This window comes from Phycomyces blakesleeanus (genome assembly GCF_001638985.1).
Source record: "Phycomyces blakesleeanus NRRL 1555(-) unplaced genomic scaffold PHYBLscaffold_24, whole genome shotgun sequence".
Lineage (NCBI taxonomy): Eukaryota > Fungi > Mucoromycota > Mucoromycetes > Mucorales > Phycomycetaceae > Phycomyces > Phycomyces blakesleeanus.
In genome coordinates, this window is record NW_017265157.1 from 341,434 (window position 1) to 368,850 (window position 27,417).

A 27,417-nucleotide genomic window follows, 5' to 3' on the forward strand; every position below is an offset into this window, starting at 1 on the left:
TTTCTGTCTGACTCCGGCCAAATTCAATATGGTTCCTTTATTTTATATATTACGATTATAAAACTCCTCTTCTCTTAAAGATGGGAAAAAAAATGACTGAAGAATATATTTTAGTGTATAAAATGAGTGCTGTAATTGTTTACACAATTTCTTACTAATTAATAATAATTATTTAATTAATTAATTAATTTTATCATTTTTTTTTATTTCAATAAAACAAATGATCTGCCCTCCTCTCCCTTTTTTTAAAAAAAATGGTTCAACAATCTCTTGTAATTTTTTGAATAGTGACTGTTTTGGTGATGTCTTCAATCACAAAAGAAATTACCCATTCAGAATTAATAGAAAGAAAGGTCTTTAAACCTATTTTAACATCTAGTTATCTTATTTTTTTTTCTATCACCATTTCTTGAAAGAAGAGCATGGACCATTATTACGGTAACAATATACATAAAGATAAATATGTATATAAAGTGTATACATAAATGCAATGTATCTTTATATATACATTTATAAAGCATTTTTTATTTGATTTTCGTGAGTTGAACAATATATTCATACCAAAACGAAATAAGCCTTTGCGGGTCCACGCCCACCTCACAGGCAATTTGTGCCTGGAATGATGCCTCCAATGCCTCATGAACAGGTCATGGTTGCCGAGAAACATGAAGCATTACGTAGCACATTGGCAGATCTAGGCAATGACAAGATGATAAAAGCACTAGATGACCTGAGAATGATACTCCAGATGATTATGCAGGATTGCTCAAGGGCAAACATTGAAGTAAACCATTATTTTCTCTACTATATACATTTACACATGTATATGCATATAAAACACAAGCATAGAAGATTGGAAATGCAATAGACTTTTCTGATCGTCATTTCGATAGGCAGGAAAGACATGGTCATTTGAGTATTGCTGCCATCCTGCTAGAGCAGAAGCCCTGATAGATTTTATTTTGGCTTTATCTTTATCTAAACCAACATTTGAAGAACGTTTGCATTTGCTGTATCTGATAAATGATGTCTTGTTTCACTGGTAAGATTGTCTAATAAACATACATATGTATATATGTATACATTCATAGAAAGACTTATTTATTTTGTCTGTCTGTCGGTGTTTATTTGGACCTACCAAATTTTAACAGTATTCGCCGTCAGTTACCTTGGATGAAAGAGTTGATCTTGCATCGACTGGTACCTTTGTTGAGAACAGTCTATCATTGTCCAGGTGCAAATGAAATGACAAAAGCCAAAGTCAACAAGGTAATTTCAATTGAAATTGCAATAAGATTACCATTTTTATTTTTGAAAATAAAAACAAAAACAAAACATATGCATATGCATATACATATACATATACATATTGTATTTAATAAAATGTTTTCTTGGGTTTACTGCAGGTTATGACAATTTGGGGAGATAAAAACTTCTTTGCACCAAACATAATTCATTCGATCCGTGAAAATGTGTATATACCTCCTCCACCTCATATGCCTGTGCTTGGACCACCACCTGGAATGCCAGGAATGATGCCAGGATTTAGACCTCCTTTTGTACCACCTGGAGCAATTGGACCTATGGGCATGCCCCCAATGGAAGGTTCAAATCCTGCAAAAATGCCCACACAAATGCCGCCTCATCTTGGTGTACCCCCAAGACCTCATCCTAGTAGAGGAATGGGAGTAGGAGTAGGAGGAGGCTCATACCTCCCACCTACATCTGCTATATCCACACCCATACCTACACCTGGACTTGGCCCTGGCCCTGGACTTGGACTTGGACTTGGATCAATCCCAACATCTGGAAAGAGTTCTAACCCTACCACAGCTCCAGCACCACCTCCAATCCCTGCATCTCCGCCAAAACGGTATTACGAACTACCAGCCGGTTGGATGGTGACAGCCCATAAGGTAAATCAAAATTCCCTTGTTGAAAAAGAAGAAGGAAAGGCACCAAAAATAGAATAATAAGATTAAGAGTCGAAGGACGGCATAAGAATAATAATAATAAGATTAAGAGTCGAAGGACGGCATAAGAATAATAATAATAAAAAAAAAGAACAAGCTTTTAAATACAAAGCGCTATTTATATTTATGTATATGAATTATCTCGACAGAATACAGCCGAACCATACACACCGATTGATCCAGTCGCTATACAGCAACATCATCAACAAAGTCAAAAGAACCCATCCATAGCAAACTATTTAAAAGCACCACTAGAAGATTTTTATGATGGCTTGGATCTGAACGACCACTCAGATACCTTTGAAGAAAATACTGACGGACGTGTGGATCGTAATGGATGGGAGCCTGACTATCTCAAAGGATTTTACGAGCGAATTAAAGCATGGTCTTCATCAAGACATGGGCGCGATGGGGAAAAAACGGAAGGCAAGCGAAAAAGAAGAGGTAGTTCAAGGCATTCGGATAGCTACCGCAGACGCTCAAGAAGATATCCAGACGAACGAAGTCCAAGTAGAGGAAGAAGTCCGAATAAATACAAAGGAAATCTTGAAAAGAGGTAAAAAAAAATAGAAGACGAAGAAGAAACTTAATTATTATGTACATAAAAAGAAAGAAATAATAGAGATCTGACATATCATGCAATTATGCAATTATGCAATTTTTTATTTTTATTTTATTTTTATTCAGAAGGCACCAATATCGGTCATCGAGTCGTAGTCACAGTCGTGGTAGATCTTCTAGCGGAAGTCGTGGCCGAGGTCGTAGCCATAGTAACAGTCGTAGCCGAAGCCGTAGCCACAGCAGATCTTCCAGGGGAAGTCGCAGCCGAAGCCACAGCCGTAGCCGCAGTAACAGCAGCCGTAGCCGTAGCCGTAGCCGTAGCAGTCGTAGTCGCAGTCGTAGTCTTAGTCGCAGTCGAAGCCATAGTCGCAGTCGTAGCCGTAGCCGTAGTCAGAGCCGTAGCAGAAGTCATAGCCGTAGTCGAGCGGGCAGGTCCTACTCAAGTAGACGCTCAGTGTCTCCAGTGGGATTCAGGAAACTTCAACCACATTCGGATTCTAAAAGATTCAATCGTCATTCACCCCCACCGTTCCACGGTTCGATGGAAAAGAAAGCAAGTGAGGGGTGGGGGGTACCACATCGATTCCAACCTGCAGAAGAAAAGCCAGTTTGGAAAAATCACGGATCTGATCGGGATGGGCGACACAAGCAAACTATCTGCCAAAATTGCTTCCAGGTAAGGAATATTCAAAACAATGGGCATTTTAGCATCATTTGTGCATTATTTCTCGTATTTATAAATTTCTTAGGCTGGTCACTCGGCAAGAGAATGTAAAGGCGGTGGGTCTTCTTTCTATCCTGCCCGTTAAAGAGCAATCAACTATCGTGCTCAGTCATACTTTATTTCAAAGGACCAAAGGTCTCTAGCACAATAAACATCATTATCCTTCCCTCCAAACTCTTTGATTGCCAAAGATCGAATTTCTTCCATAACCTCTAGACTCTCTGGACTCTCATCTCCCTTGTAGCGCACACTAAAATGAGTCAGGATCATCTTTTTGGCGCCCATCTGCTGTGCTAATTTTCCAGCCATTTGTGGAGTAGAGTGTCCATGAGACAATGCCTTTTCCTCAACTTCTTCATGAGTAGGCGGCTCAGTCCCTGGTTTGAGGCCTATTACATCTAAACTGGTCAGAGCATTGGTTGCTTCATGGACCAATAAATGGGGTTTGTTCTGACATAGACTGATGATAGGAGAGGCGTCCGAAGTGTCGCCCAAAATAATAATTTGTCGTCCTGGGCGCGCCACAGGTGGCATAAGAATAGCCCCATCGGGTAATGTTACTGGTTTTAGCGTTCGCTGAAGCTGACCTAAAATAGCCAAAGGATTTTTGTATCCCTGAGCCTTGAGTGCCTCAGAATTTCGTTGCAGAATTGGTGTGAGTGTCTTGATATCCAGCTGGCCGGGAAATTCGGGTTCCTGAACAAGGAATCCGAGAGAAGGGATAGAGTGCTTAATTGGTACCCCCACAACTGTGTATGCTACATCACCCTCTGTACAGTTCATCACATAGTGCGGGGTCTTGTTCGGATTTTTAGTATCCCTCACAAGCCGTAAGTTCTCTCCAGGAAGCTCGCTGTCGTGATAATCAGTACTCGTGTCAGGTGTATCACTGTCCAGCAGGAGTTCGTGAACACGGTAAGGGCGACCTAGATGAGAATACGTGGATTTCAAACTTGTTCTCAGCCAATGTCGTAATGGACGTGGTCCGTAAATCTCAATTGGTGGGTCGTTGGCACGAGGCAACCCGGAATTTAGATTCTCGGTCATGCTACATAACAATGGTGCCAAACCAAAGCAATGATCACCATGCATGTGTGTAATGAATATGCGTGTAATTCGGCCCATCTTTAATTTACTCTTCTGTAGCTGATGCTGAGTTGCCTCTCCACAATCAAACATCCAAATGTCGCCATTCAAGCGGAGAGCCATGGCTTGGTGATTTCGTGTTGCACTTGGCTGAGCACTACCAGTGCCAAGAAAGGTGATGTCCATAAAGTTGACCATGTAGCACTTTTTAGATGATTATAGAAATATATGTATGTATTTTTAGTAGGCTTTGAAGAAAATAGTTAAAAATTAAAACAAGAAAAAAAAGAAAGAGAGAAATATTAGCGGTGGCTCAACTTATTGAATGTAAATATGGTTTGGTTTATTTATTTATTATGGAAAGAAGAAGAAGAAGAAAAAAGATAATATTTGATGAGGAGGATGGATACGGCAGTGTGCGTGATTATGTGCGCATCCCATGGTGATGTGGGGCTGCGGCGGGTGGCACAGACAAGGGGAAATTGTTTTCTAAGCTGAGACGAACAAAGCCATCTTCACCGTCCTTTTGAATTGAATCTTTACGCGGTGTTGTCATCACAGGCTTGCGGGCTGTGAGGCTTGAGGAGGGTGAAAGTTTTGGCTGGTAGATGCAAAGAAGATCCAATTTTTGTACAAAGAAACACATCAGCAAAATACCAAATAATGGTAAATATATTAGCAAGCCCTCCAGTATGAACCAAACTGTAGACGTAATTGGGAGAAGAGCCGGAGTATCGGACGTAACGTTTACAAATGCTGCAAAATATATAACCCATGAAAGGGTAGCCGTCGTAGTTAAGGTGACTGAAAAAAGGATTGGAGACAGAAGGAGATAACTCAAGTTTCGATGATTTTGTCGAAGAACTCTGATATGACGAGCAGACCTGAACTGGTTGCTTCCCCACACAACAAGAGCATTGGTTACTGCCAAAACGGCCATGCCTGTGATGCAAATTGGAACTACTAACGCATAGGAAATATCGGCTGTGCGTTCGAGGATTTCAAAGCCAAGGTATACGACTGTAATTACGACATATAAGAATACGATCACCAAGTTGAGCCAATAGACCCAGGGTCGAACGGGTGATGGTGTTAGATCGTCTTTGGTTATGACGCTCATATTAGGTTCTATCAAGGACTTTTCGGATGGCTCAAAATATCGAAGACTGGCCCATCGTGTGCGTTGAGAAAAGGCGATTGCGAGGTGATTTATAAATACCAGTTGCGATATTATTATGCCGTCGAATAGTAAGACGGAAAGTATTGGTAGTCGGTGGATTGTTGAGCTTCTTGTGGCCGTGTCGAGTGCATTATCTTCATCTGGGTGACCTTGAACAAGTTTAAGGATAAGTTCTGTATCTGCAAGAATGGCAAATAATATGAATGGAACTAATAACCAACTGGAACGAATACGACCAAGGAGTATAACTGCAAGGACAAAGAAAATGACGGTATACACCACCCAGATACTTTCTTGTAAGTTCAACATTAGTAAGATAGAGAGAGTAAGAAGAACTTTTCTTGGCAAGAGCGTAACAGAAACAAAAATAAGCAAGGGCTTATGAGTTTGGACTCATGGTATCAAAACATAGTATTGATTTAAAAGCCACAGTTGTTAGAAGTAGACCGATGATACGCTAGCCTTGATGGCATATCCGAAATAGAATGACTATACCTGCAAAGCCACCAACTATAAATACATTTTTATGACAGCACCTGTATTATTTGTTTTAATATAACCATTAATAATATGTCCTAAATCTTGGTGTTTTAGAACTGTGATATTGACTCTTACAATTTTTTTTACCTACTAGTCTAAAGGAAAGAAAGCTTGTAGGTTTAAGTCACTAATTAGCCCATCAGTTCAGCATTAAGATATTTAAAATACAGGTTAAAAATGGCTGGTAAGCTATTTTTGGCCCAAGAAGTTGTCTTGCTTCTAAAAACAAACAGCTTACCTGCTTACTTACCGACCTGCCGATCTTGTACTCTGTACTTTATGCTGGACCTGAATCTATAAACGAGTTATATATTGTATTATTAGCTTTTTCGTAATAGGACTTTGCTTTATAATAAAGTATACGCATTAACCTTAGCTTTCTAAAACTCAAGAATTCGAATATAACACACACAAATTGAAAGGCAAAAAAAAAAAAAAAACTTTGTATACACAAACTTGGGATGGATTTTCAGTTAAAGAGAGAAAAATAAAGTGCTCTAAAAAATTGCAGATCAGAGTAGATCAGGTGTGACAAAGAGTGTCTCTCTTTGTACATTCCATTATCTTCTAAACTTTGGTAACCAACCGTGTTGTTCCATATTGTGCTTCCAAAAAAAATAGCAGCAAAGTGATCTCCGCCAATAGAAGCTCTAAAGACCACGCATGCGTCGGTAAAGAACAATGAAAAGAGTCAAAATATGAACAAAGAAATTGATCTGGTGTACAGAGTTATATGTAAGCCCTTTTTGAATACTGGATAAAATAAAATAATTTTTCTTTTGATATATAAGCTTGGCTCTGTGAGCTTATAATGCAAATATAGCCAAAACAAAACAAAACATGAAAGCCTTATTATCCAAAGATTAATACAAAAATGGCTATCCAAAGTAGTCTTCCTACTTGACAAATACTAAAAACTGAGTGAATGTAAGTTTTTATTTTTAATTTATTATATCAAAGTTACTCAGTAACTTTATATTCTCTTTCCATTGGTGGATCAGACTTATCTGAAATACCAAACTGATAAAACGCTGGTAGATCTAACCCTTATTTATCTAGTGTAATGGACCCTTTTTAAATTAAAGACCTTGCTGATAAAACTTCTTTTTCTAGTAACAAAAGGATACTTTTTATTTTACTGAATTTATTAATTTTAAGCTTTGTGTCTGGTTCTAGCACCATACCTAGTAGACGCGACGTATTATTGGGCATACTATAGATATGTCTTTTATTGGTGGATTTTATCCACGAATAAAGACACTCTTAAATATTTTTTAAGGAGCAATAAAAAAGAAATGGCACTTTTATATGAGTTTAGAAATCAAATGTCAGTATTCCTACTAGCTTTAATTATATTCTATGATATCCATTACATGTATAAAATGTCGACTGTTTCTAATAAATAATGATAGTAATAAGGTCTTAACTACCTAACTATAGATCGACGAAAGTTTTTCCGTTTTATCTTCCTTTTTAGCTAAATAGAGTCTTTTAATAGTAAATTAGGATAAATCACAAAACCGGTATATAAATGGTCTGACAATAATATAAGAAGATAGCCTAGTTTGTAGTTTTTTCTTCTTTTATTACGATTTAGAAAATTCATCGCACAGTGCGACACAACTTAAGATGAGTACAGATATCACATACAAAATAAAGCTATAATTTATAGATTTTAGAAGAAGAATTGAATTATTTATATATATACATATATTATTCACATTCAATTTACGGACAGAGGGAATGTCAAGATACCGCACTTGCCCCAAGTATATTATATGTGTATACTCTTTCTACTATTAAAATAACATGGCTGCACAAATAGATAGACCACCAGTAAGAATTTTCTAGTACTTAATATACTTTAATATATACAAGTTATAATAAAATAGTGCTCATTGCAAAATAAATTAAAATACCTTTATCTTTACCAAGCCAGCATTTGGTGAAATGCATGCAGAATATCACGACGTTGTCTAAAAAAATACATTGAGTTAATGGTTTATCTGGGATGTTACTCTTTCGGCTATCCGGAAGACTTTATCAACAATACACAGTAAATCAAGCGCAAATTCTGTAGAACCACATGATTATATACCTTGCTTGCGGCTCTGTATTCTCGAGACATGGTGGCTGTAGGTGTTCTTCAAAACGTTTCGTCTTTTAAAGAAACTCAGCGTGAAAACCCTTCGCCGATCTGCCCGATATTCACCCGCCAATCATGGTAAGTCATATACCATAAAAGGTATCTTTCTTCATTTTACTCTCCGCGTGTTGGAACGGATCTGATCTGTGGACCTATTCAAGATGCTCAGATGAAATTACCAAGGTGGAATTTATATTTGTAAGAGATGTATTCAAAGATTGGTGGAGTATGTTGTGCTTAAATAAGTCAAATTTAGCTTAAGTACAAGGAAAAGACGGGATTACAGAAATAGTTATCCTGGAAGACGTACAAAGTCTTGTGCGAATGAGGTAGTTAGTTTTTTCCATAAGATATCAAAATTGTAAAGTACTTTAACCGAGCCATACGTTTCTATTTCTCCAAAAATGTGTATTTTATGGGGTAAGAAGCCCTTTTAAGGGTAATAAGGTCTCCCAAGATATTCATAAATGACCATCTTCCAATAAAAACTGCTGATAATGAAGCCATAAAAGTAAGATACTCCCTCTATTACTCACAAGTGCGCAAAGCGGTAAAATATACTTTCACACACGTGTAACTGGTTATAAATAAGGTCCCACACAAATAATTCGAAAATATATATATATATATATACTTGTACATATTTTTATTCTTGAAATCTTGTAAATCCGCTTGTTCATCTACCTTTCTACCACTTCCACATTTCATATATGGATACTCGTGAAAAAACCGAGTATACTTCAACAGAAGTGTATTCATCACATTCAGAAGAACAAATCATTCAAAATACCGAAATATCAAGTTTACGAGATGTCCAAGACGCTGCCTCAACAAAAACTGGCTCTACTCTTCAGAATAACACCCCAGAAGATACCAAGAAAACTCTTAGTGTCGGCTGGACTCTTGTCCTCTTTGCTGGCCTAGCAATTGCCATGTTTATGGTCTCACTCAACTCGACCATTGTGGCTCCTGCCATGAATATCATTGCTGCTGATCTCGATGGTCTGTCCTCTCAGACATGGATTGCTACTGCTTACATGGTTGCATTCAACGCTTCTCAACCTCTTGCTGCCAAAGTAAATATTTCAACCTTACCAGCTACCAAATATATATACATATGCATATACTAATACATCTACACTTTACTTTGTAGTTCTCTGATATTTTTGGAAGGTGAGTTTTGCTAAAAAAAAAGAAGCTTTGAATATTCTGTAATTTTTTTTTATTAATTATCGTTTATCTATTTTTCAGAAAACCTGTCATTTTGTTTGGCGGTGTTCTCTTCTTTATCGGATCTATTGTCAACGCACTTGCAAAAAATATGAATACCCTTATCCCTGGCCGTACTGTACAAGGTTTCGGTGGTGGGTGTGTCATGGCCATGGCTTACATTATTGTTACCGATATGGGACCTGTCGAAATGAGACCTCGTCTACAAGCAAGTCTTGCTGTCATTTACGGTCTCGCTAGTGTCGTCGGTCCTTTGATTGGTAAATATTTCATCCTTGAGATTAAATTATTATTATTATTATAATATATATATATCTTACTATTATTCTTTTTCATAATTAGGTGGTGCATTTGTTGACAAGTTAAACTGGCATTGGGATTTCTGGCTGAACGTTATCTTGTCTGCCATCTCTATGATCATCATCTTTTTCTTGCTATCTGAATCCACAAAGGTTGAAAACTCTAGCTTTATCCAAAAGATGAAGCGAATCGATTGGTTTGGATCTCTATTCACCACCTCTTTCATTTGCTGTCTTTTATTGGCCTTGAATTGGGGTCCTGTCTACGGGTAAATTAACACTTTGTTTTCTTTTTGAAGAAAAATATACTGATTATCTAATATCCATAATTGATTTTATATAATTAGCTGGGGAGATGCTCATTCCATAGGACCATTTGTTGCTGCAGGTGTTTCACTTATACTTTTAGTCGGTGTCGAAGGTTTCTATGCAGCTGAACCAGTAAGTGCTCTATCTATATCCATATTACATATAGGTACATCTCTATGATCAAGAAATTAACATCATCTGTAGATTATGCCAGGTCGAGTTGTATTGAATCCCGCAGTAGCAATATTGTACCTTTGCGTCGCTTGTCTCGGTGTCGGATTTATTGGAACTCTTTATTTCGGTCCTGTTTTGTTCCAAGCAGTCTTTGGCGCCTCCAGCACAGCCTCTGGAATTAGATTGATTCCATACATGGCTCTTCTCATTGTAGCCTCTGTAGGAGGAAGTATTGCTATTGCCAAGTTCCCATATCCAAAATTCTACATCGTATTGGGTGCTGCCTTTAATGTTCTTGGTTACGGATTGTTTTATACTATTAAAGAACATGACTCATGGGGTAAACAAGCCGGATACCTCACACTTTGTGGTAAGTAAATCTTAAAAGTTTTTTTTTAATATTTTAGAGAATCAAAATACTAATTTGTTCTGTTATAATTTAAAGGTTTCGCCTTTGGTCTCTCTCAACAGAACATCATTATTTCCGTTCAAGCACTCGTCGAAAAGAGAGACATGGCTGTGGCCACAAGTTTGGTAAGGTTCAAGCAAATGATATCTGCTTATAGTTAATAGACTCAACGTGTTAATTATGATTCTTTTTCTTTTTTCTTCCAAAAAAAAATAGAACAATTTCTTCCTTATGTTGGCTTCTTCTGTGGTAAGCATACAGTACAAATTAATTTCATTCTTTGGAATCGAAAAGCTCACATACTCTCATAATATATTAGGGTGTTGCTGTTTATCAGACTTTGTTAAAAAGATTCCTCACAAGCGAGTTCGCTAAAGTTGCTCCCGAAATTTTGGTAAGTTATATTTTACTAAAACATCTAATATGCTTCCCCACCCAAAAATGGCTTTAGCTGACGAATACTTCTTTTAATAGGGTATTGCTGTTAAATTTGATGCACTTGCCAATTACCTTGCTATTCGTGATATGCCAGTTGAAGCACAAGCTCCTATCATCCATGCTTATTGGGCAGCTCTCAACAAAGTCTTCATCTTACCAATGGGAGCAGGTGCTGTTGGTTTTATCTGTTCTTTACTTGTCAGAAATTACCGATTTGGTGCCCCCACTAGTCAGGCCGATAATGAGAACTTTGCTGAACTAGCTTCAGCAAAAAATCGTGATTCTATTACAGAAAGTGGCCCCAGTGAAAAAATTTAAAGCATACATATACATATATATATAACCCTTTCATCAAGTAAACTGAATAATTTATTTCAATAGTCAAAACAAAACAAAAACACCAAATTCAATCAAGCGCGTTAATTAGCACACCTTGGTCAATACATACATAGTTTATATTTTAGGTTCATAATTACACTATATACATCAATTTAGATGCCTTAAACCTTTTCATTCTCATATTACCCTTTTATACACATAAGAATAAAGCATTGTACTATCTGTTCTCATTTATATACCAATATGCATATTTAACTGTGCGACGTTTATGTACCTCTTCTTAAATTAATTTTGCAAGACAAAAAGTACAAGTAATATATATTGAGATAGCGTTCTTATTATTAATTACAATTATATAGCCTATCAGTTTACTTTAGCAATGCCCTTTATTGTTATTACTTAAAATATAATAAATTTTAATGGTGTACATTTGAATATATTTTCTACTAAAAAACCAAGTAGTATGTGGCAATCATTTTCATTTATATTTTTATATATGAATATAAATGTGTGTGTGTGTGTGTGTGTGTGTATGTGCGTGTATTTTTTGAAATTTAGGAATTTCTTTAATATACAGCCTGTATTGGTATGTAGTGTGTATTAAGCGCCAAAATTGCAGATAACTTGAAAGGATATGTCTCTGATTGAAGCCTCGACTTTCAATTCGACATCTCCAAAATACATCTGCAGAAACATAAAATAGAGAAAAGTGTTTTCAAAGTGTTATTTTTAGCTATATTATATTTATCCTGACTTGCCTTGATGTTCAAATCAATAATGTCACCATCTCTTGCACCAGGCAGCTCTGGCATTGGAATCTGGAAATCAAAGATTTTTTTAACACCAGCTTCTTTTGTGTATCGAGGCTCGTTTTCATTGCTGGAGGCAAACATGGTGCAAACAGTATGGCGTGGGTATAGTGTAGTATAATTGCGGCTAACGGGTTCATCAGTGTCTAATAGAATTGGGTAAGTAAAAGAAAAGGAAAAATATTTGGTATTAAAACTACATTATATATACATAACTTACTTATTGGCTCTCCTCTGCGTACATAAGTGGAGAATCGATGGTCGCATCGGTAAGTTCCATCCGACTTGCGAATTCTGTATTCTTCTGGATCAACACCATCCACAAATGTGTTGGTGATATCAATACCATACCAGAAACGAGATACGCGGGTGGTCACCTTATTAGGATTCAATCCAAAATAAACTGCACCACGACACACGGCCATCTCTAGAAAAAGGCAGAAAGAAAGAAAATTATGGTTAGCATTTAAAGCTAATCCCTTCTAATTGCACTTCTTTTCTTTTTGCTAATAAATACCTGGTCTGTTGGGCTTGATAACCAAAATTTCTTCCGGTCTAAATTCTTGATCAATTCGGTGATAAAGATAATTGGAAGCACCAAATCCACCAACTGTAAAGATTGCCCTCAGATTTTTAGTTTGGCTCTTTTGTTGGTGAATAAGCCCAATAACGTCTCTAACAACAGGTTCAAACACCAATTGCTTCAACTCGTCCACGGTAAATATAAGCTGTCCTTCACTTAAGCCAATTGAATCGTTTGAACTTTGTACCAGACCAAGGTTCATAGGCACCTGCAAACTGTGATCCTCGCTTCCATCAAAGGATGGTTTTATAATATCTATTATTTTAATGATACAGTTATTTATTTACTTACTCACAATTAACCAATCCATCAAAAGGCTGTGTCTTGAGATATATGGAGTGTCTTAATACACTTACCTATAAAATGCTCCATCATAGTGTCCATTGCCTTTGCTGGAATAGTGGTGACAACCTTTTTGAGTTTCATCTTCAAAAGCTTCTTCATGTTTTTATCAATAAACATGGATCCGCACGACTTTCCAGTTCCTTTTGTACTCTCTTTGAATCTACGGTTTCCGTTTGCATCCATCTTCACGGTGAATACAATGAGATCAACAGTTCCACCTTTAAAGCATCGTCAGTATCGCTTGTCATCATGTGGTCCACAAAGAGAAAATTGACGTTTATACCTCCAGCATCGCAAATCATAAACTCGTCGCCATCTCTCATATCAAATTGCTCGCATGTATTCTCACAGTAGATCGCTGCAGCTTCGGGTTCAGAAATAAGCATAAGTCTATCGTGGTCGTCATCTTGGTTGATAATTCCGGAAAGTATGGCAGCCTCACGCATCTTCTTTTTAGCCCCATCGGTCCACATAGCTGGTACCTAGTAGAAGAAGCACACCCAAATAATTAAAGATATATGAAGAAGTATAATGTGTATTATCAGACCTACAGTTAAGCAATAGCGGTATCGACTTCCTAGTGTTTGAGCATAACCTCTTCCCATTTCAGACTGAACATGTTCATGAAATTTTCTCAAGTAGTCTTTTAAATTTTTGTTATAAAAAAAACCTCCCCGGATTAGGATCCCAATACTTGATTAACATTGCTTCCATAAAACTTACCTGCAATTACTACAACTGGGTCCAGATTACCAGGTGGCTTTTTAAGAACTCCTTCTAATCCTTCATCGAGATAAAGCTTAAATTGTTGCAACAATAAGTATTTCTTTGTAAGGTTGCTCTTTGAACGTTCTTGGCGAGCAGCATTTCCCCAGAAAGTAAGTTCCTTGATTGTATGTATGTTAATAGCTGTATTTGATTATCTATTTATCCAAGCTATGACTAACCTTGGTTTCAATATCATACAACTTTAAAAGAATAAAGGCACACAGTAATAAATTGGTTAATCAGAGTAGTGCATCTTTACTAGTCCTTTTATACATACGCTCATAGTTGGTGCCTAGACAGAAATAAATGATAATAAGTATATATACATATATGTGTGTGTATGAGTAAGCAGATATATGTACAAACCTTTGGATAACGGTGAGCAGACTGTTTGGGCCTATATTAATTAAAGGTATTAGTCAGCTCATTTTAGTTATATAAACCATATCGTGAGCGCTTTCGAATATACCATGCTACAATATCACAGACTTCGTTATCTGAAGATATAATACTGTAAGCTGCACCCGAATAAGTTGTTCCTAAATAAGTAGCAGTAAAATAGCAACACGTTAGCTAATGTCGCCGATGTTGTTCTGATTGTCAGTCTTCATGTACCAAAGTCGATTCCAACAACGACTCGGTAATCGCTAAAAGTTGAGTCAAAATTCATGATGAGGAAAAAGAACACTGGTATATCTCAGCAAGCTTTTTTTTTCTATTTTATTTTATTTATTTTATTTTATCTATTTTATTTTTTACTTTGTATTTTATTTGCGAAAACCCTTGTTTGGACTGCAGTGTAACTGATGGGTTTGGATCAAGCCTTGTTAGACGCTTACACAGTAAAGTCTAAATCTGGCCAGAAACATAAGAAATTTCAGCTCGGAATCCAAAATGAAACACATAGTAATTAATGACTTTACTAGTAGCCTTTTAATCAGCTTGTTTATGCAGTATAGCAATATATATATATATATATATATATATTCAGGAAAAGTTATGTGAGGTCAATTACGACTTTAATTTATATCTAATGATGTATCATGTAGATAAACGAAAAATTCGGATGTTTCCTAGGTTACTGTGGTAGGCCTTTATTTGTGTGTGTATATCATATAATATTAATTAAACAATGTTGATTTCCAGGCACTCTAACCCATTGTGCTAGAAGGTGTCAAAAAAGCAAAAATAAATAAATTATACTTACCATATATATTATACAGAGGCTATTTAGATAGATAAAATCATTTTACGTAGCATAGGCACCATAAATAACAAAATAGATATCAGATCTAATCAAATATAGGCTATGGAAAGAAGCATATTTAAAGAAGTACGTTCGACGATTATTGCCTTTTATGGTTATAGATAGTGTAACTTCCGTATTTAAATCTATTCGAATCACTAGACTTCTATACGTATCTTTGTATACCGTGCTTCCACTAAAAACTTTCAAATTGTTCGTTTATTTCCCATACGTCGGTAAATATTTTTCACATACACACAAATACGAATCTGTAAAGTTAATTAGAGAAACTGTCTAAAAATATGGGCGAAATAAGAAAACATCATGTGTATAATATTTTGTTTATTCTAAAGCAGCTCAACATTGGCTTGATATTGTTTGGCTCTTTACGGGTAAGTATTCAGAGACTTGTCATCTTGGTTAGATATTTTTTATTACCCGCTATGTCAAATGTTTTTTTTTCAGTTTTTTTTTGTGGCATCTTAAACGGTTTTTTAAAGTTTGAATAAACTGATATAGCATGCAAAGGTACTTGAACAGAGTTGGGTATGTTATACTTGACTTATAACACACAAGAGGCATCGATAATTTGTGAGTTTTCTTCTTCTTCTCAACTGCGTAAAAAGTCTTGGGATTAACTTTTCAGTGACATTCTATCTTCTGGAAATATACGGTTATTTATTCTGGTGAGCATTGTACCATTGTCCCCTGTTGGTGCTGTGGGCTTTGAAGTATATTATTACTATTACTAAAATTACTGCATTATCGAATTTTGATGCTTTTGGTCAAAGTTTTTTAATTTTGCTTGCAATGTCAGAAGACAAGCCCAATTATTTATCTTCATCTTTGTCATATTCCCCGTATTAGTGGTCATTCTGAAGTCTAAACTCCTGGATTTAAATTCATGTGCCCATTTTCCACAGGAAAATGAGCAAACAGATATATATCCAATACTTTTCTATGAGGCGTACACATAACATCTTGGATTCCTCTTCTATTAAAAAAGAATCTGGCATTCTCGTTAATATTGGTAGTACTTCTTCCAGTCTTGCGTAACATAAAATTATTGAAATAATTTTACTTTTATGCCACTGGTTGGTTTTTTTTAGATAACTGGCCTGCCATCTAACATTAATTCCTGTCATAATTGATTTGCACAATATTCTTGCTTGCAAAAGTTATGAGATATTGTGGCAAAGGGATGTCAATGTTACCAATAGCGTCTATAGAGTTGAGAAAAAAAAAACAATTGGCAGTGAACTTTGCCCTAATTTATTTTAAAGATCTACACAGTGCCCTACAAACACATATAACTTATCTGTTATTTCATATATCCTTTTAGGACTTGGGCGCTTGTGTGGTTAATGGAAATAGCCACGCCTTTTGATATTATTTACAAATCCTGTACACCCCTATATAGTACTGTGTAGAGAGACCCACAAATGGAAAATTCATTGCGTGATATACTTCCATAAGATAATTTAGATTTATTTTTCTCGAGTGAGAAGAATAGATATAAAAAAATACTTCTGGTTATATTAAATTTATACATTTCAATTATTCAGTTGAATATGATATCCAATTGAGAGAAGTTAGGTACAAGTAGTGCTCCAGCAATGACTTATATCTTATATTTTAATTTTAAGGCCGTATTACTTATTCAGTCAATGCTAGATTAATGAATAGAAGAAGAAAAGTAGAAATGTTAACAGTCTCAACTCCTTCATCGTGATGTTAAGTATCTATATACTGTATGAAGCAATATATCTTGAAATATTGCTCTAGTTTATTGAGATACAATAAGAGATACTAACCTAGAATAAAATAATTGCAATTATAAATTACAGTATGTATATGTCTATTGAGAGAAGGAGATATTTGGGTAAATCAGTCAATGATCATTGCTACTTATGCCATGGATTTGTATAGAAGTATAATACATCATTTAGAGTGCCATTATAGAATACGATAACTTTGATAATCATTAACAGGCTGATCCTTAAACTGGTTTGCTATTTTGCTTTGTATGTGTACATGGTGTGCTGAACAGTAAGATTTCCAAAGACGCGGATCTTTAATTGTAGGCTGATTTGTGGTGACAGGACCTGAAAATTTCCATTTAAAAAAAAAGATTAATGTACCATGCTGTACAACAATATCTTTTTCTTACTCTCTTAAAACTACCCTCACGCACCTATTGTCTCTGAATAAAAATATATAAAAATAAAATAACTCCAGAATGGTCACTCCAAACAGAGCGTCTCTCTTGAGAAAGGGTTTATATACACCAACGACACCTACCAGTCTTCCTTTAGGGAAGACGTATAATGAAGATTCTCCATTTTATCATGATCATGCAATGTCATTCACACCATTGAGTCAAAATCGAGATCACACTCAAGCGATAAGACATACGAGAATGAGGAACAAGGTATGTTTTAGATAGACTACTATCGAACGCAACTAACATATATATGTTGGGTACACCAGACTCAAATGCCTTTCACTAAAGATTGTCTACCAGTTCAGGGTACAACAACCAATGAGAGTAGGATATTATATTTTAATATATGCTGTCATGGAATATTATCTATCTAAAGCTTAACTTGTAGGTCTCTTTGAATCCCCAAAACATCGCAATAATTCACATGGATATAGCAGAAATCAAATAATATTTTCACCAGCCTACAGCCATATATCAACCCCAGATGCGCTTCATTCTGACCGTACTTATGACACCAGTCTACTTTCACCAAATAGAACCCCTACAAATGCAGAGCAGTTAGAGGAATGTACGACACCTCGATTAAATTATCGATATAACCGTACCGACCTTATCAGTCGATTGATAGACGAAGACATTCGACTAGAAAGAATAGAAAAAAATATACAAGCAATTGGAGAAATGGTATTTACAAGATTTTTTTTTTGGAAAAAAAAGACTTTATTTAATACTAAATACAATTATATATTGTCTTCCTTAGGCATCAAGTATCTCCAGAGAATCACATAAAGCAATATCAGTCTTCAAGTGTATCCGGTCTTCACCAATCGACAAAGACATTTTGGAAAACCATAGAGATATTTCATTACCTGACCCTTTCCTGTCTCGACCATTCTTGAATAATCAAACTCCAATTTTAGAAAATACTCCTGAAATACGGACAATGAGAAGTATTACAATCAAAGACTCGACGAACAAAGCATCAAGCTCATATGAACATGTGAATATTTCTTTGTAGTCATGTTTGGCTCATTCATATACAACCCATTAATAATGGCATTTACCTTTATATATATAGATAAATAATCAAAACAAAGAGGAAACATCTGCGGAATCCGTAGCTCTACAAAGGTAAGTTTGCGTAGATACATGTTTTGCACTGTTATAATTATTGTTTGTATAATTAATCAATGCTGCTTTGATAAACATGTTTATTTATTAGAACAAAAGTAAATAATATCTATATCAATGATTTATTGTCTCAGCAATTAGCAAATCGAGGGTCTATTAACCACACACCTCTCATAAATCATTTGTACGCCAAAATTACATCCCAGAAGAATTATGTCCATCAGCCATCATCTGAGGAATATAACCTATCAGCACAGAACGAGAATCAACACCACCGCAAGTATGCGTTAAAAAGGAATTCCAGAGCAAGACACAATAGGCCTACTCCATATGCACGACAGACCAGAAAAGAAAATTATGAAGAATCAGGTCATATACGCACACTGAAAGAAGAGTTGGATTTGGCTCAAGAAAAAGATAATAAGATCAGGCTAGAAAAACAGTATCGAGACATCAAGAACAAATGTTTCTCTTTGGAAGAAAAAGAATTTGGTCAATATAAACTTGACGAAGAAGACCCTATACTAGTTGACTTATTAAGCACAGATATAATTTGGAAAGATAATATTGGCCATATTTCGGGCGATGAATGGACATTCGCTGGAAAACATTATCTACTCCATGAAAAATAATACATGGACTCGAGTTCTACCTTCTACACTTATTAAGCCTAAATAACAATAACAGAAACAATAATAATCTGTGGGAAACGATGTATATCACTTAATCTTCTAATACTACTAATAAATAACCTACCTCTTTCTCAAAGTTGGTAACACTATTGATATAGAATATGCTTACCATCTAACTATATTGTGACCAGACATTTATTGTTATTATCACAAGTCATTTAAGTGTTCTTTAAACCAGGCCAAAAAAAGAGCTGTGTTGTGTGGCTATTTGAATTAGATATTGGCAATAACTGGCCATTTCAATGTTAGCTTATATATGTATACATAAATGTTTTTATTTCATTTTCTTGAGGAATAATTTAGCATTTTTCTATCGGAGTGTGGTAATGCATTAAGCCTACTTGAGTTTTCTTTCGTTACAATTTTTTGAGCACCATGAAAAGAGTATGTAATCTCAGCCATGGTTTTTAGATCCCTATGTAATCCTTGGTCCAAATGTTAAGTATTTTCCTCAAGCAAATGAGAGCTGTTTTGAGAGGCATTTATAGAAAATGACCCATGATCAAGTTGTATTTATCAAATGAGAATACATTATGCTCATTGAAAATAACTTTCTATTATGTACACCTTTTTTTAAAACGCAATATAGCGTAAAACGCATAATATTCGCACCAAGAAGATTCAGCATATTGCTAAATAAACTATTAAAAAATATTTTCATTGATTTTCTCTTTTTTCTCCTTTCTTTCTTACATTTAAATCCTTAGATTTGAAACACCTAAAAAGCTGTATCTTCTCTACAAAATGAGACGCACCTTTCAGTGTTATCTTGTAACCTTTGAGGTGTATTGTGGCTAAGTCAAACTTTGAAACAATTTGGATATTTAATATCCGCATAATCTTATTGTCTAATTTAACACAAGAATCTTTATAGACACCAAGTTTTTTTATTTTTATTTTACAGTTAAAAAAAAAACATACAAAGCAATAAGCTAATACTTAGAATTATTAATATTTTTGCTGCCTATATATTAGAGTATATTTAGTACAAGACTATTAATGTCTGGTATTAAACATCTCAGTCTTTTATGACCTTAACCTCGAGAGTTTGAGGTTTTTTTATCTGTGTGTGTGCGTGTATATGTTTGCCTCCAGATAAGCGTGACCGTCAATTACGGGGATTAAAATATCGACATACCTGCCTAAAGCGTAACAGAGAAAGAAAAAAGTTTTTTTTTGACAAGCGAACTTTGAGTTACAGGTTGCATCCATACCACATTTTAATTCAACATGGTAGAGCATCGTCATCGCCCCGGATCGATGCACCAATCGAACAAGCCGTTCAAGTCACGGCACTCGACCAAGAGCGCTCTCCGCGAGGTGAGCAAGGGAAAGGTGAACCGGACACCTGTCAAGCAAGCGGCTTCCAAGATCGTCTCAAAAGTCGATCGTCGCAATGCTGCTCGAACAATCCAACAGACCAAGCGAGAGGAGATCACCCGAGTCAATCGTCTGTTCGAAGGCCGTCATGGTGCTCCCAAGATTGTCCCTGTTCTTCCTCTTTGCCCCGACAGCGACATTGAAGGAGCCATTAGTGCTTTGTACAAGTCGCTCGGTCAGACTGCCTCTCCTATGGTGGGAAAGGAGCCTTCAGTATTGGATGTTGAGCGTTTCAAGCAAAAGATTCAGTTTGTTCCTCTCCGCCGCAACTTTATTGATGTTTTGGATGCCTTTAAGGTCGCTGATTTCGCCATTATTCTTATGTCTGCTGAAGTAGAGGTTGACAAGTTTGGTATCAACTGTCTTTTGGGTATCCTCAATCAAGGATTGGTTAACATTGTTCCTGTTGTCCAGGTAGGCTAACCTTATTTCTCCGTGTATAAATATATTAAGATAAATGAAGAAAGAGATTTTTTTACTCATTAATTTATTTTGTATGATATTTGTTCTTTAAAAAGCATATTGAAGCCTCAGCACCTAAGCTTCGTACCAACATCAAAAAATCTCTTTTGACCTTCACACGCCAATTTTTCCCTGAGGAAGAACACCTATACACCCTCGATACCGACAATGATTCTTTGAACGTCATTCGTTATCTTACTTCTCAACGCCCCAAGCCATTGACTTGGCGTGATCTTCACCCTTATATGCTTGCTGATGATGTTCAGTTCGAACCTACTTCAGAGGTAAAAATAATAACAATAATAATAACAAAAGCAACATAAAAAGATGAAGTTTTTTTTTGGTTTCCATTGTTATTATTACCATATTTTCTGTCGTACAATCGAACTATTGGCTAATTTTTGTAATTATTGTGGCAGGACAAGGGTATGCTCAAGGTTACTGGCTTTGCCCGTGGAAACCCCTTTAACGCCAACCGTCTTGTCCATCTCCAAAACTTTGGCGACTTCCAATTGCAGCAAGTGAGTATCAAGTAAAACCATTTACATATGAGAAAGGAAGAAGAAAGGAGGGTCATGTATTTATTAATAAATGGTCGTGTGTGTATTTTAGATTACCACCTCACCTTTAGCTGCAAGAGAACATGAGATGCAGGCTGACCCTAAGGTTGTCGATACCCCCAACCCTGCCGAACAAGACGATTTGGTAGCCGAGAATGAACCTGATTTCATGGATAACGAACAGACATGGCCCACTGAAGAGGAATTGGCAGAGGCTGATGGTAATTTATTACTATTATTGTTATTAATATTATTTGACAGTAGAAACTCCAAACCCAAAGTAAACTTATCGTTCTTTACCTTTTTTTTTTGCAGAACGTGTTCGCGCTTTGGGTCGTGGTATTGATGGTGAAAAGACTAAGAAGAGAGTTCCCAAGGGTACCTCTGCTTACCAGGCTGCCTGGATCCCTGACGATGAGAACGAAGACTACTCTGACTATGATGATGAAGAAGAAGGCCAAGATATGGAGATGGATGACGGAGACGACGTTGAATCTGTCGGTGGTGGTGCCTTTGACGAAAACGAAGATTACGAAGATATCGAATTGGAGGAGAAGAAGGCCGAGGATGATGAACTTGATATGGAAGAAGAAGAAAGACAGTACGCAGAGTACTTGAAAAACCGCCAGGAAGAGTTCAAGGATCACTCTGAATTCCCTGACGAGATCGATACTCCTGCTCACCTCCCCGCACGTGAGAGATTTGCCCGTTACCGCGGCCTCCAGTCTTTCCGTACTTCTCCCTGGGATCCTTATGAGAACCTTCCCATGGATTATGCTCGTATTTTCCAATTCGAGAACTACGCCAGAACCAAGTCTAGAGTTGTTAGCCAGGCTATTGTCGGTAATGTCAAGCCCGGAACCCGCATCACACTCTGGATCAAGGATGTTCCCAGAGGTGCTTTCGGTAAGAATTTTAGTATATCCATATTGCTGGCTGATTATTGTTGGTGTGCATACTAATATATATCATATGCCTTGTATGGCATATATTTATCTTTCTTTCTTATAGAGGCCTTTGATAAGTCTCGCCCTTATATTGTATTCGGTCTTCTCCAATACGAGCACAAGACTTCTTTGCTCAACATCCAAATCCAGCGTGACAACGCCTATGAGGAGCCCGTGCGATCAAAGGTAATACATAATTTGAAAAAAGGAAGAAAGTGATTTGGACTGATGTGCATACACAAACACACATGCAGGCACACGGTACTTGGTAAAACTAAGCTCTAACCCATATATATATTTAAAATAGGATCCTATGGTTATGCATTTGGGCTTCCGGAGGTATTTGGTTCGCCCCATCTACTCACAGAACAGCAACAAGGGTACCAACCATGTTCACAAATACGAGCGTTTCTTGCGTATGGGCAAGCCTTCTGTAGCCACTGTATATGGCCCTGTTGTATTTGGCAAGGTTCCTTGTATGTTTTACAAGGAGACTGAAGATGTCAATGAGCCTATTCTTGTGTCTACTGGCATGTTCATGAATACCGATGTCAAGCGTATTGTTGCCAAGCGTATTGTTTTGAGTGGACATCCTTTCAAGGTCAACAAGAAGTCTGCCGTCGTGCGTTACATGTTCTTTAACCCAGGTAAATACATACACATACCTATACACTTGATCAAAGATGGAAATGTATTAATGACTTGAATATTTAAAAAAAATATTACAGAGGATGTTCATTGGTTCAAGCCCGTACAGCTGCAGACCAAGTATGGTCGTGTTGGTCACATTCGCGAATCCCTCGGTACCCACGGTTATATGAAGTGTATCTTTGATGGACCACTCACACAGCAGGATACTGTGATGATGCCCCTTTACAAACGTATTTATCCCAAATGGAACACAGCCATCTGGACAGGCGGACTGGATAAGACTATCAAGGAGGCAGGCGAATCAAAGGCTATGGTCATTGATATGGATTAAAACAAAAAACAAAAGGCAAAACAACCAATCAACCAACCAAAATATATTAACCAAAAAAAAAGAAGGGAGGGAGAAAGGGAGAAAAGGGACATTTTTTACTCATCGCATAATTTACACCATAAAATCTTGTAAAAATAAAAAAAATATAAAAAACAAATTAAGAAAAAAAAAAGCTCTTTTTGTCTGCCTTTAATTACTACTACAATAAAGGATTGTATAGATAAGAGTGCAGGCATATATATCAAAGAATTGAGCATGCAATTCTCAAAAATGAAAGCAATTTTATTCGGTTTTTTGATGTACCATTGTTTTTAATGAAAACAAATTTGTAATTCTAATATACTCTTCAGGGGGCCAGATATTCAACGTTTGCTTTGGATACATATATATGATATTTTACAATAAAAAGAAAGTACCTAAAGACAAAAAAAGGTATACAAAATATCTTTCATTTTTTTTTTAATAGTATTAAGAATAATGAGTGGGTAAATCTATTTAACTGTCAATGGTTTCTTTATTACTGCGCGGTTAATTTCAATCTCATAATAGGTGGAATTTAATTCGCTGTCTGATGTTTATATTCTAATATGGTAATTTCTTTGTGAAAACAACAAACTTTAAATTCTCTGAGCGATTCTTTAATTTGTTTTTTTAGGGCTTCGTCATTCCATTTTGAAATGATTTTATAATTGTGAAGGTAAAATTTTAATTTTATAAAATGACATTTCTAAACTGACTACTGTCTGCGTCTCAATCAAATAGGATAGCCGACGCTGTTAAATTTGGCGGTAAATAAAGACTAGACAATTGCATTTGTCATTTTTATAATTGATTTCATTTTGCAAGAAAGAAAAACATGACAAGGGATTAAACAAGTTCGGATCCCAGTGAATTACTCCAAAATTTAATAAGATATACCAATCGCTCTGTCTACAGCATCATCAGGTAAAGCATAAAAAAAGAAGAAGGAAATCAAGGGCAATAACAAATAGTAATATTATGAGAAATTCAGGGCAAATTCAGGGCATTTTACCCTGTCAAAATATTCTATATAGTTTCGACAACATTACATTATTTAACACGTCTAAATTAGAGTAATTGCATGTCAATAGCTAAAAGAAGAAAAACAAATGATTATCTGCAAAATATATATGTATATATAAAAGTATTATCTTCTTTGATAGCTTCTTAAGCAATAAACGTTGGTTTACACTATAGGAAATGAGTTACGATTCTGATGGACATTTTTTTTTTTTTAAAAAAAATACCTATCATATTTTTCAAAATCGCCGTTTGGAATCGCTACTTTTATATATATTTCTCAGTAATGTAACACAACCAGTTTTTGACAAGCAAAGATTAATGAGTTTTTTAAGTAGTGAGCCCCAGCAAAGTGTGTGCGTGTGCGTGTGCGTGTGCGTGTGTGTACGTGTGCGTGTGTGTGACGGCTGGTTAAGACATGTTTTTATACCTTTAGCTTCTAATCATACTTCTTCCTCCTTATTATATATATATATAACCCTATCAAATGGCTGCCCTTTTCCGCTCTTCAGTTACTGCTACCAAGTTTGCTAGAGTGAGTAATGAATAATAGACTAAGATGAATGTACATACACGTACACGTAAACGTATACACAGACGACCAGAAAACTTATTTTTTTTTGTGGTGATTACAACAACAACAACAAAAGTCATTCTCTGTTTCTGCCGCTAGATCTGATCGTGAGTTCATTAAACTATGAGAATTGTATATACACATATATATTTATTTGGAAATTTATTTGTGAATAGTCAACAAGATCCAGTTGATTGGTAGAATTGGCGCTGACCCTACTGTCCATGAGATCAGCGAGAACAGCAAGGTTGTTAACTACACTGTTGCCACCTCAGAGACTCGACCTGACAAGGAGGGTGAGTTGATTTATTATCAGTATTATCACAACTATTATTAGTTTGGATTTTGTTAAATAATGAGGCTTTACACGTCATATTTATACACCGAGAGTATATATATATATTATATTATATTGCGTGTGTGATGGTTGCTGGCTGTAGATAATAATTGGTATTTATATGTTCAATAGGTAACTTGATCAAGCGCACCCAATGGCACCGTGTCAGCGCATGGAAGGGCTCTGACTGGATTGTCGAGAAGGTTAAGAAGGGGTGAGTAAAAGATATAAATATAAATATATAAAGTAAATGAAAGAATAGAGGAAAGATCGAAAATAATGGAGAAAGGATAATAATAAACTAATGTTTCTTATTGTAAACTTTAGCGATCTTGTCTACGTTGAGGGTAAATTGCGTTACAGCGATTACACTGACCGTGAAGGTATCCAGAGAACCAAGGCCGAAATTAACCAAAGTAAGGATAATACAATTGCTTGTATACAAAGATTAAAGAAGCATTGAGCTCTAATTATATGTGTATTTGTCTATAGCCACACTCAAGGTTCTCACCCAGGGTCGTGGTCATGGAGAAGAGGAGATCGAAGAGTAAAGGAAGAGAGAAAGAAACTCTTTGTTTTTTATAGCTCTATATACATACATAAATACATACATATGTAAGTATGTATGTATTCTTTTTCTATATAGCAATCTTACTCCCACCAATAATCAAAGAAGGCTATGTAAACAATGTTATTTTTTTTTTACATATTATTATTATCACCTATTTTTTTTTACAAACGACAGAAAGCTTGCATTGCTTGAATTTTATTTATCTTTGTATTTTGAAGTGTACAAAATCAATTGGCTTGTTTTGATAAAGCATTTTTGTGTATAGGTTTACTGACATTCTTAATACTAATAAGGTATATATGAGAAAGATTTTGATAGACTATTTGGTAGTAAGATTATATTCTTTGTAATTGAACAGCACAAATATCTCTCTATACATCTTTTTGTAAATACACTATTTTGTTTTCTTTTAAGCTTTTCATTCAAATAGATTTACAATTTAATTAATACATGTATATATTGTACAAGCCTTTTCTTTCTTTCTTCTTTCCTTTTACTTTTACTTTTACTGGATTTTGCCGCTTTGTGTTGTGAAAGGCTATATGTAAATGTATACATTGTATTATACAAATAAAATTCGTAGCGCAAATCATTTGGAAGCGTCAAACATTTACTTGGATACTTAATATAAACCCAAGTATGTATATTATGTATTATAAAACTCCAAAAATGTTTCTGCATGATTGAGACGATGTTATTTTTTTAGACGAATGAATTAAGGCGTTCACCTAGTTGTGGTCGACCGGTTTTTATTCGTCAGTCGACCGGTTTTTATTCCCATTTTTAGATATAATTTTATTCCAAAAATGGGCATCAAATTCAAGTGCATCCCCTGCAAAAGCCAGTGGATTTGCTAAATCACGCTCCTTTTATAAAAATTTCAACCGACGAGGTATTTGTAAGCTGACGAGTCTGTCTACTTTTTTTTTTGTTGAAGTCTTCAACTGCTTGATTATATACATCGTCTGCATCTTTCTCTTATAATTTTTTTTTAGAATTTTCTAATAAATTAAAGGCTATTTGTACAAAGCTCTACATTCTTTTTGAAGTTGTTGAGTTGATTGATATTGTTGTTATTCATGTTTGTAAACAGATAGAAAGTTAAAGGCTTACTTTGGGGAAATTTTAGTAGATTGCAAGTACTCTGCGCAACTAACTTCAAATGACTGTCTTTTTCAATTTCAGAAGTTACTATAAACAGTAAAACAAAATTAGGGCGGTCGACCGGTTAAAGCCGGTCGACCACAACTATGTGAACGTCTACTGTAATTAAAAAAAAAAGTAGTCCACCAAGAGAAGAAAAAAAAATTATTGTGACTCTTTTATTTTTTATCTCCGCTCATCAGGATACAAGTAT

At 35.7% G+C, this 27,417-nt stretch overlaps 9 protein-coding genes across 9 annotated transcripts; 6 read left to right on the plus strand and 3 right to left on the minus strand.

The window, feature by feature from the left end:
- Window positions 1–415: 415 nt before the first annotated feature.
- PHYBLDRAFT_188619 (hypothetical protein) lies at window positions 416–2,330 on the plus strand (the record flags this gene model as incomplete). The annotated part of the gene is made up of 5 exons (XM_018439537.1): window positions 416–784; window positions 894–1,042; window positions 1,152–1,269; window positions 1,407–1,916; window positions 2,123–2,330. Coding segments are annotated over exons 1-5 (1,149 nt in total), but the record flags the coding sequence as incomplete, so codon positions are not given.
- Window positions 2,307–3,429, plus strand: PHYBLDRAFT_188620 (hypothetical protein; the record flags this gene model as incomplete). Its single annotated transcript, XM_018439538.1, has 3 exons — window positions 2,307–2,529; window positions 2,661–3,210; window positions 3,284–3,429. The coding sequence occupies 3 exons, from the start codon at window positions 2,307–2,309 to the stop codon at window positions 3,399–3,401; spliced, it is 891 nt and encodes a 296-aa protein (XP_018286674.1). The 3' UTR covers window positions 3,402–3,429.
- A 69-nt stretch (window positions 3,430–3,498) lies between these two features.
- PHYBLDRAFT_86588 (hypothetical protein) lies at window positions 3,499–4,524 on the minus strand (the record flags this gene model as incomplete). The annotated part of the gene is made up of 3 exons (XM_018443650.1): window positions 3,499–3,608; window positions 3,663–4,007; window positions 4,131–4,524. Coding segments are annotated over 3 exons (849 nt in total), but the record flags the coding sequence as incomplete, so codon positions are not given.
- Window positions 4,525–4,768: 244 nt separating this feature from the next.
- PHYBLDRAFT_173056 (hypothetical protein) lies at window positions 4,769–7,276 on the minus strand (the record flags this gene model as incomplete). The annotated part of the gene is made up of 6 exons (XM_018436932.1): window positions 4,769–5,817; window positions 6,020–6,034; window positions 6,315–6,358; window positions 6,619–6,714; window positions 7,029–7,110; window positions 7,249–7,276. The coding sequence occupies 6 exons, from the start codon at window positions 7,274–7,276 to the stop codon at window positions 4,769–4,771; spliced, it is 1,314 nt and encodes a 437-aa protein (XP_018286676.1).
- A 1,644-nt stretch (window positions 7,277–8,920) lies between these two features.
- Window positions 8,921–11,387, plus strand: PHYBLDRAFT_150233 (hypothetical protein; the record flags this gene model as incomplete). Its single annotated transcript, XM_018432435.1, has 10 exons — window positions 8,921–9,286; window positions 9,364–9,383; window positions 9,462–9,700; window positions 9,783–10,008; window positions 10,087–10,180; window positions 10,253–10,592; window positions 10,668–10,756; window positions 10,848–10,880; window positions 10,951–11,025; window positions 11,106–11,387. The coding sequence occupies 10 exons, from the start codon at window positions 8,921–8,923 to the stop codon at window positions 11,385–11,387; spliced, it is 1,764 nt and encodes a 587-aa protein (XP_018286677.1).
- Window positions 11,388–12,008: 621 nt separating this feature from the next.
- On the minus strand, window positions 12,009–14,583 carry PHYBLDRAFT_150234 (hypothetical protein; the record flags this gene model as incomplete). Its single annotated transcript, XM_018432436.1, has 13 exons — window positions 12,009–12,079; window positions 12,163–12,363; window positions 12,438–12,644; window positions 12,735–13,055; window positions 13,157–13,363; window positions 13,429–13,627; window positions 13,697–13,788; window positions 13,869–14,031; window positions 14,093–14,113; window positions 14,191–14,205; window positions 14,280–14,310; window positions 14,383–14,452; window positions 14,529–14,583. 13 exons carry the CDS (start codon window positions 14,581–14,583, stop codon window positions 12,009–12,011), a joined length of 1,653 nt encoding a protein of 550 aa, XP_018286678.1.
- A 2,815-nt stretch (window positions 14,584–17,398) lies between these two features.
- Window positions 17,399–19,146, plus strand: PHYBLDRAFT_150235 (hypothetical protein; the record flags this gene model as incomplete). Its single annotated transcript, XM_018432437.1, has 6 exons — window positions 17,399–17,590; window positions 17,650–17,707; window positions 17,772–18,067; window positions 18,144–18,383; window positions 18,462–18,514; window positions 18,606–19,146. 6 exons carry the CDS (start codon window positions 17,399–17,401, stop codon window positions 19,144–19,146), a joined length of 1,380 nt encoding a protein of 459 aa, XP_018286679.1.
- A 3,824-nt stretch (window positions 19,147–22,970) lies between these two features.
- On the plus strand, window positions 22,971–23,667 carry PHYBLDRAFT_160077 (hypothetical protein; the record flags this gene model as incomplete). Its single annotated transcript, XM_018434111.1, has 2 exons — window positions 22,971–23,202; window positions 23,284–23,667. The coding sequence occupies 2 exons, from the start codon at window positions 22,974–22,976 to the stop codon at window positions 23,535–23,537; spliced, it is 483 nt and encodes a 160-aa protein (XP_018286680.1). The 3' UTR covers window positions 23,538–23,667.
- A 1,398-nt stretch (window positions 23,668–25,065) lies between these two features.
- PHYBLDRAFT_188623 (hypothetical protein) lies at window positions 25,066–26,232 on the plus strand (the record flags this gene model as incomplete). The annotated part of the gene is made up of 6 exons (XM_018439539.1): window positions 25,066–25,113; window positions 25,229–25,259; window positions 25,329–25,448; window positions 25,622–25,703; window positions 25,817–25,905; window positions 25,982–26,232. 6 exons carry the CDS (start codon window positions 25,066–25,068, stop codon window positions 26,038–26,040), a joined length of 429 nt encoding a protein of 142 aa, XP_018286681.1. The 3' UTR covers window positions 26,041–26,232.
- Between the last annotated feature and the right edge of the window lie 1,185 nt (window positions 26,233–27,417).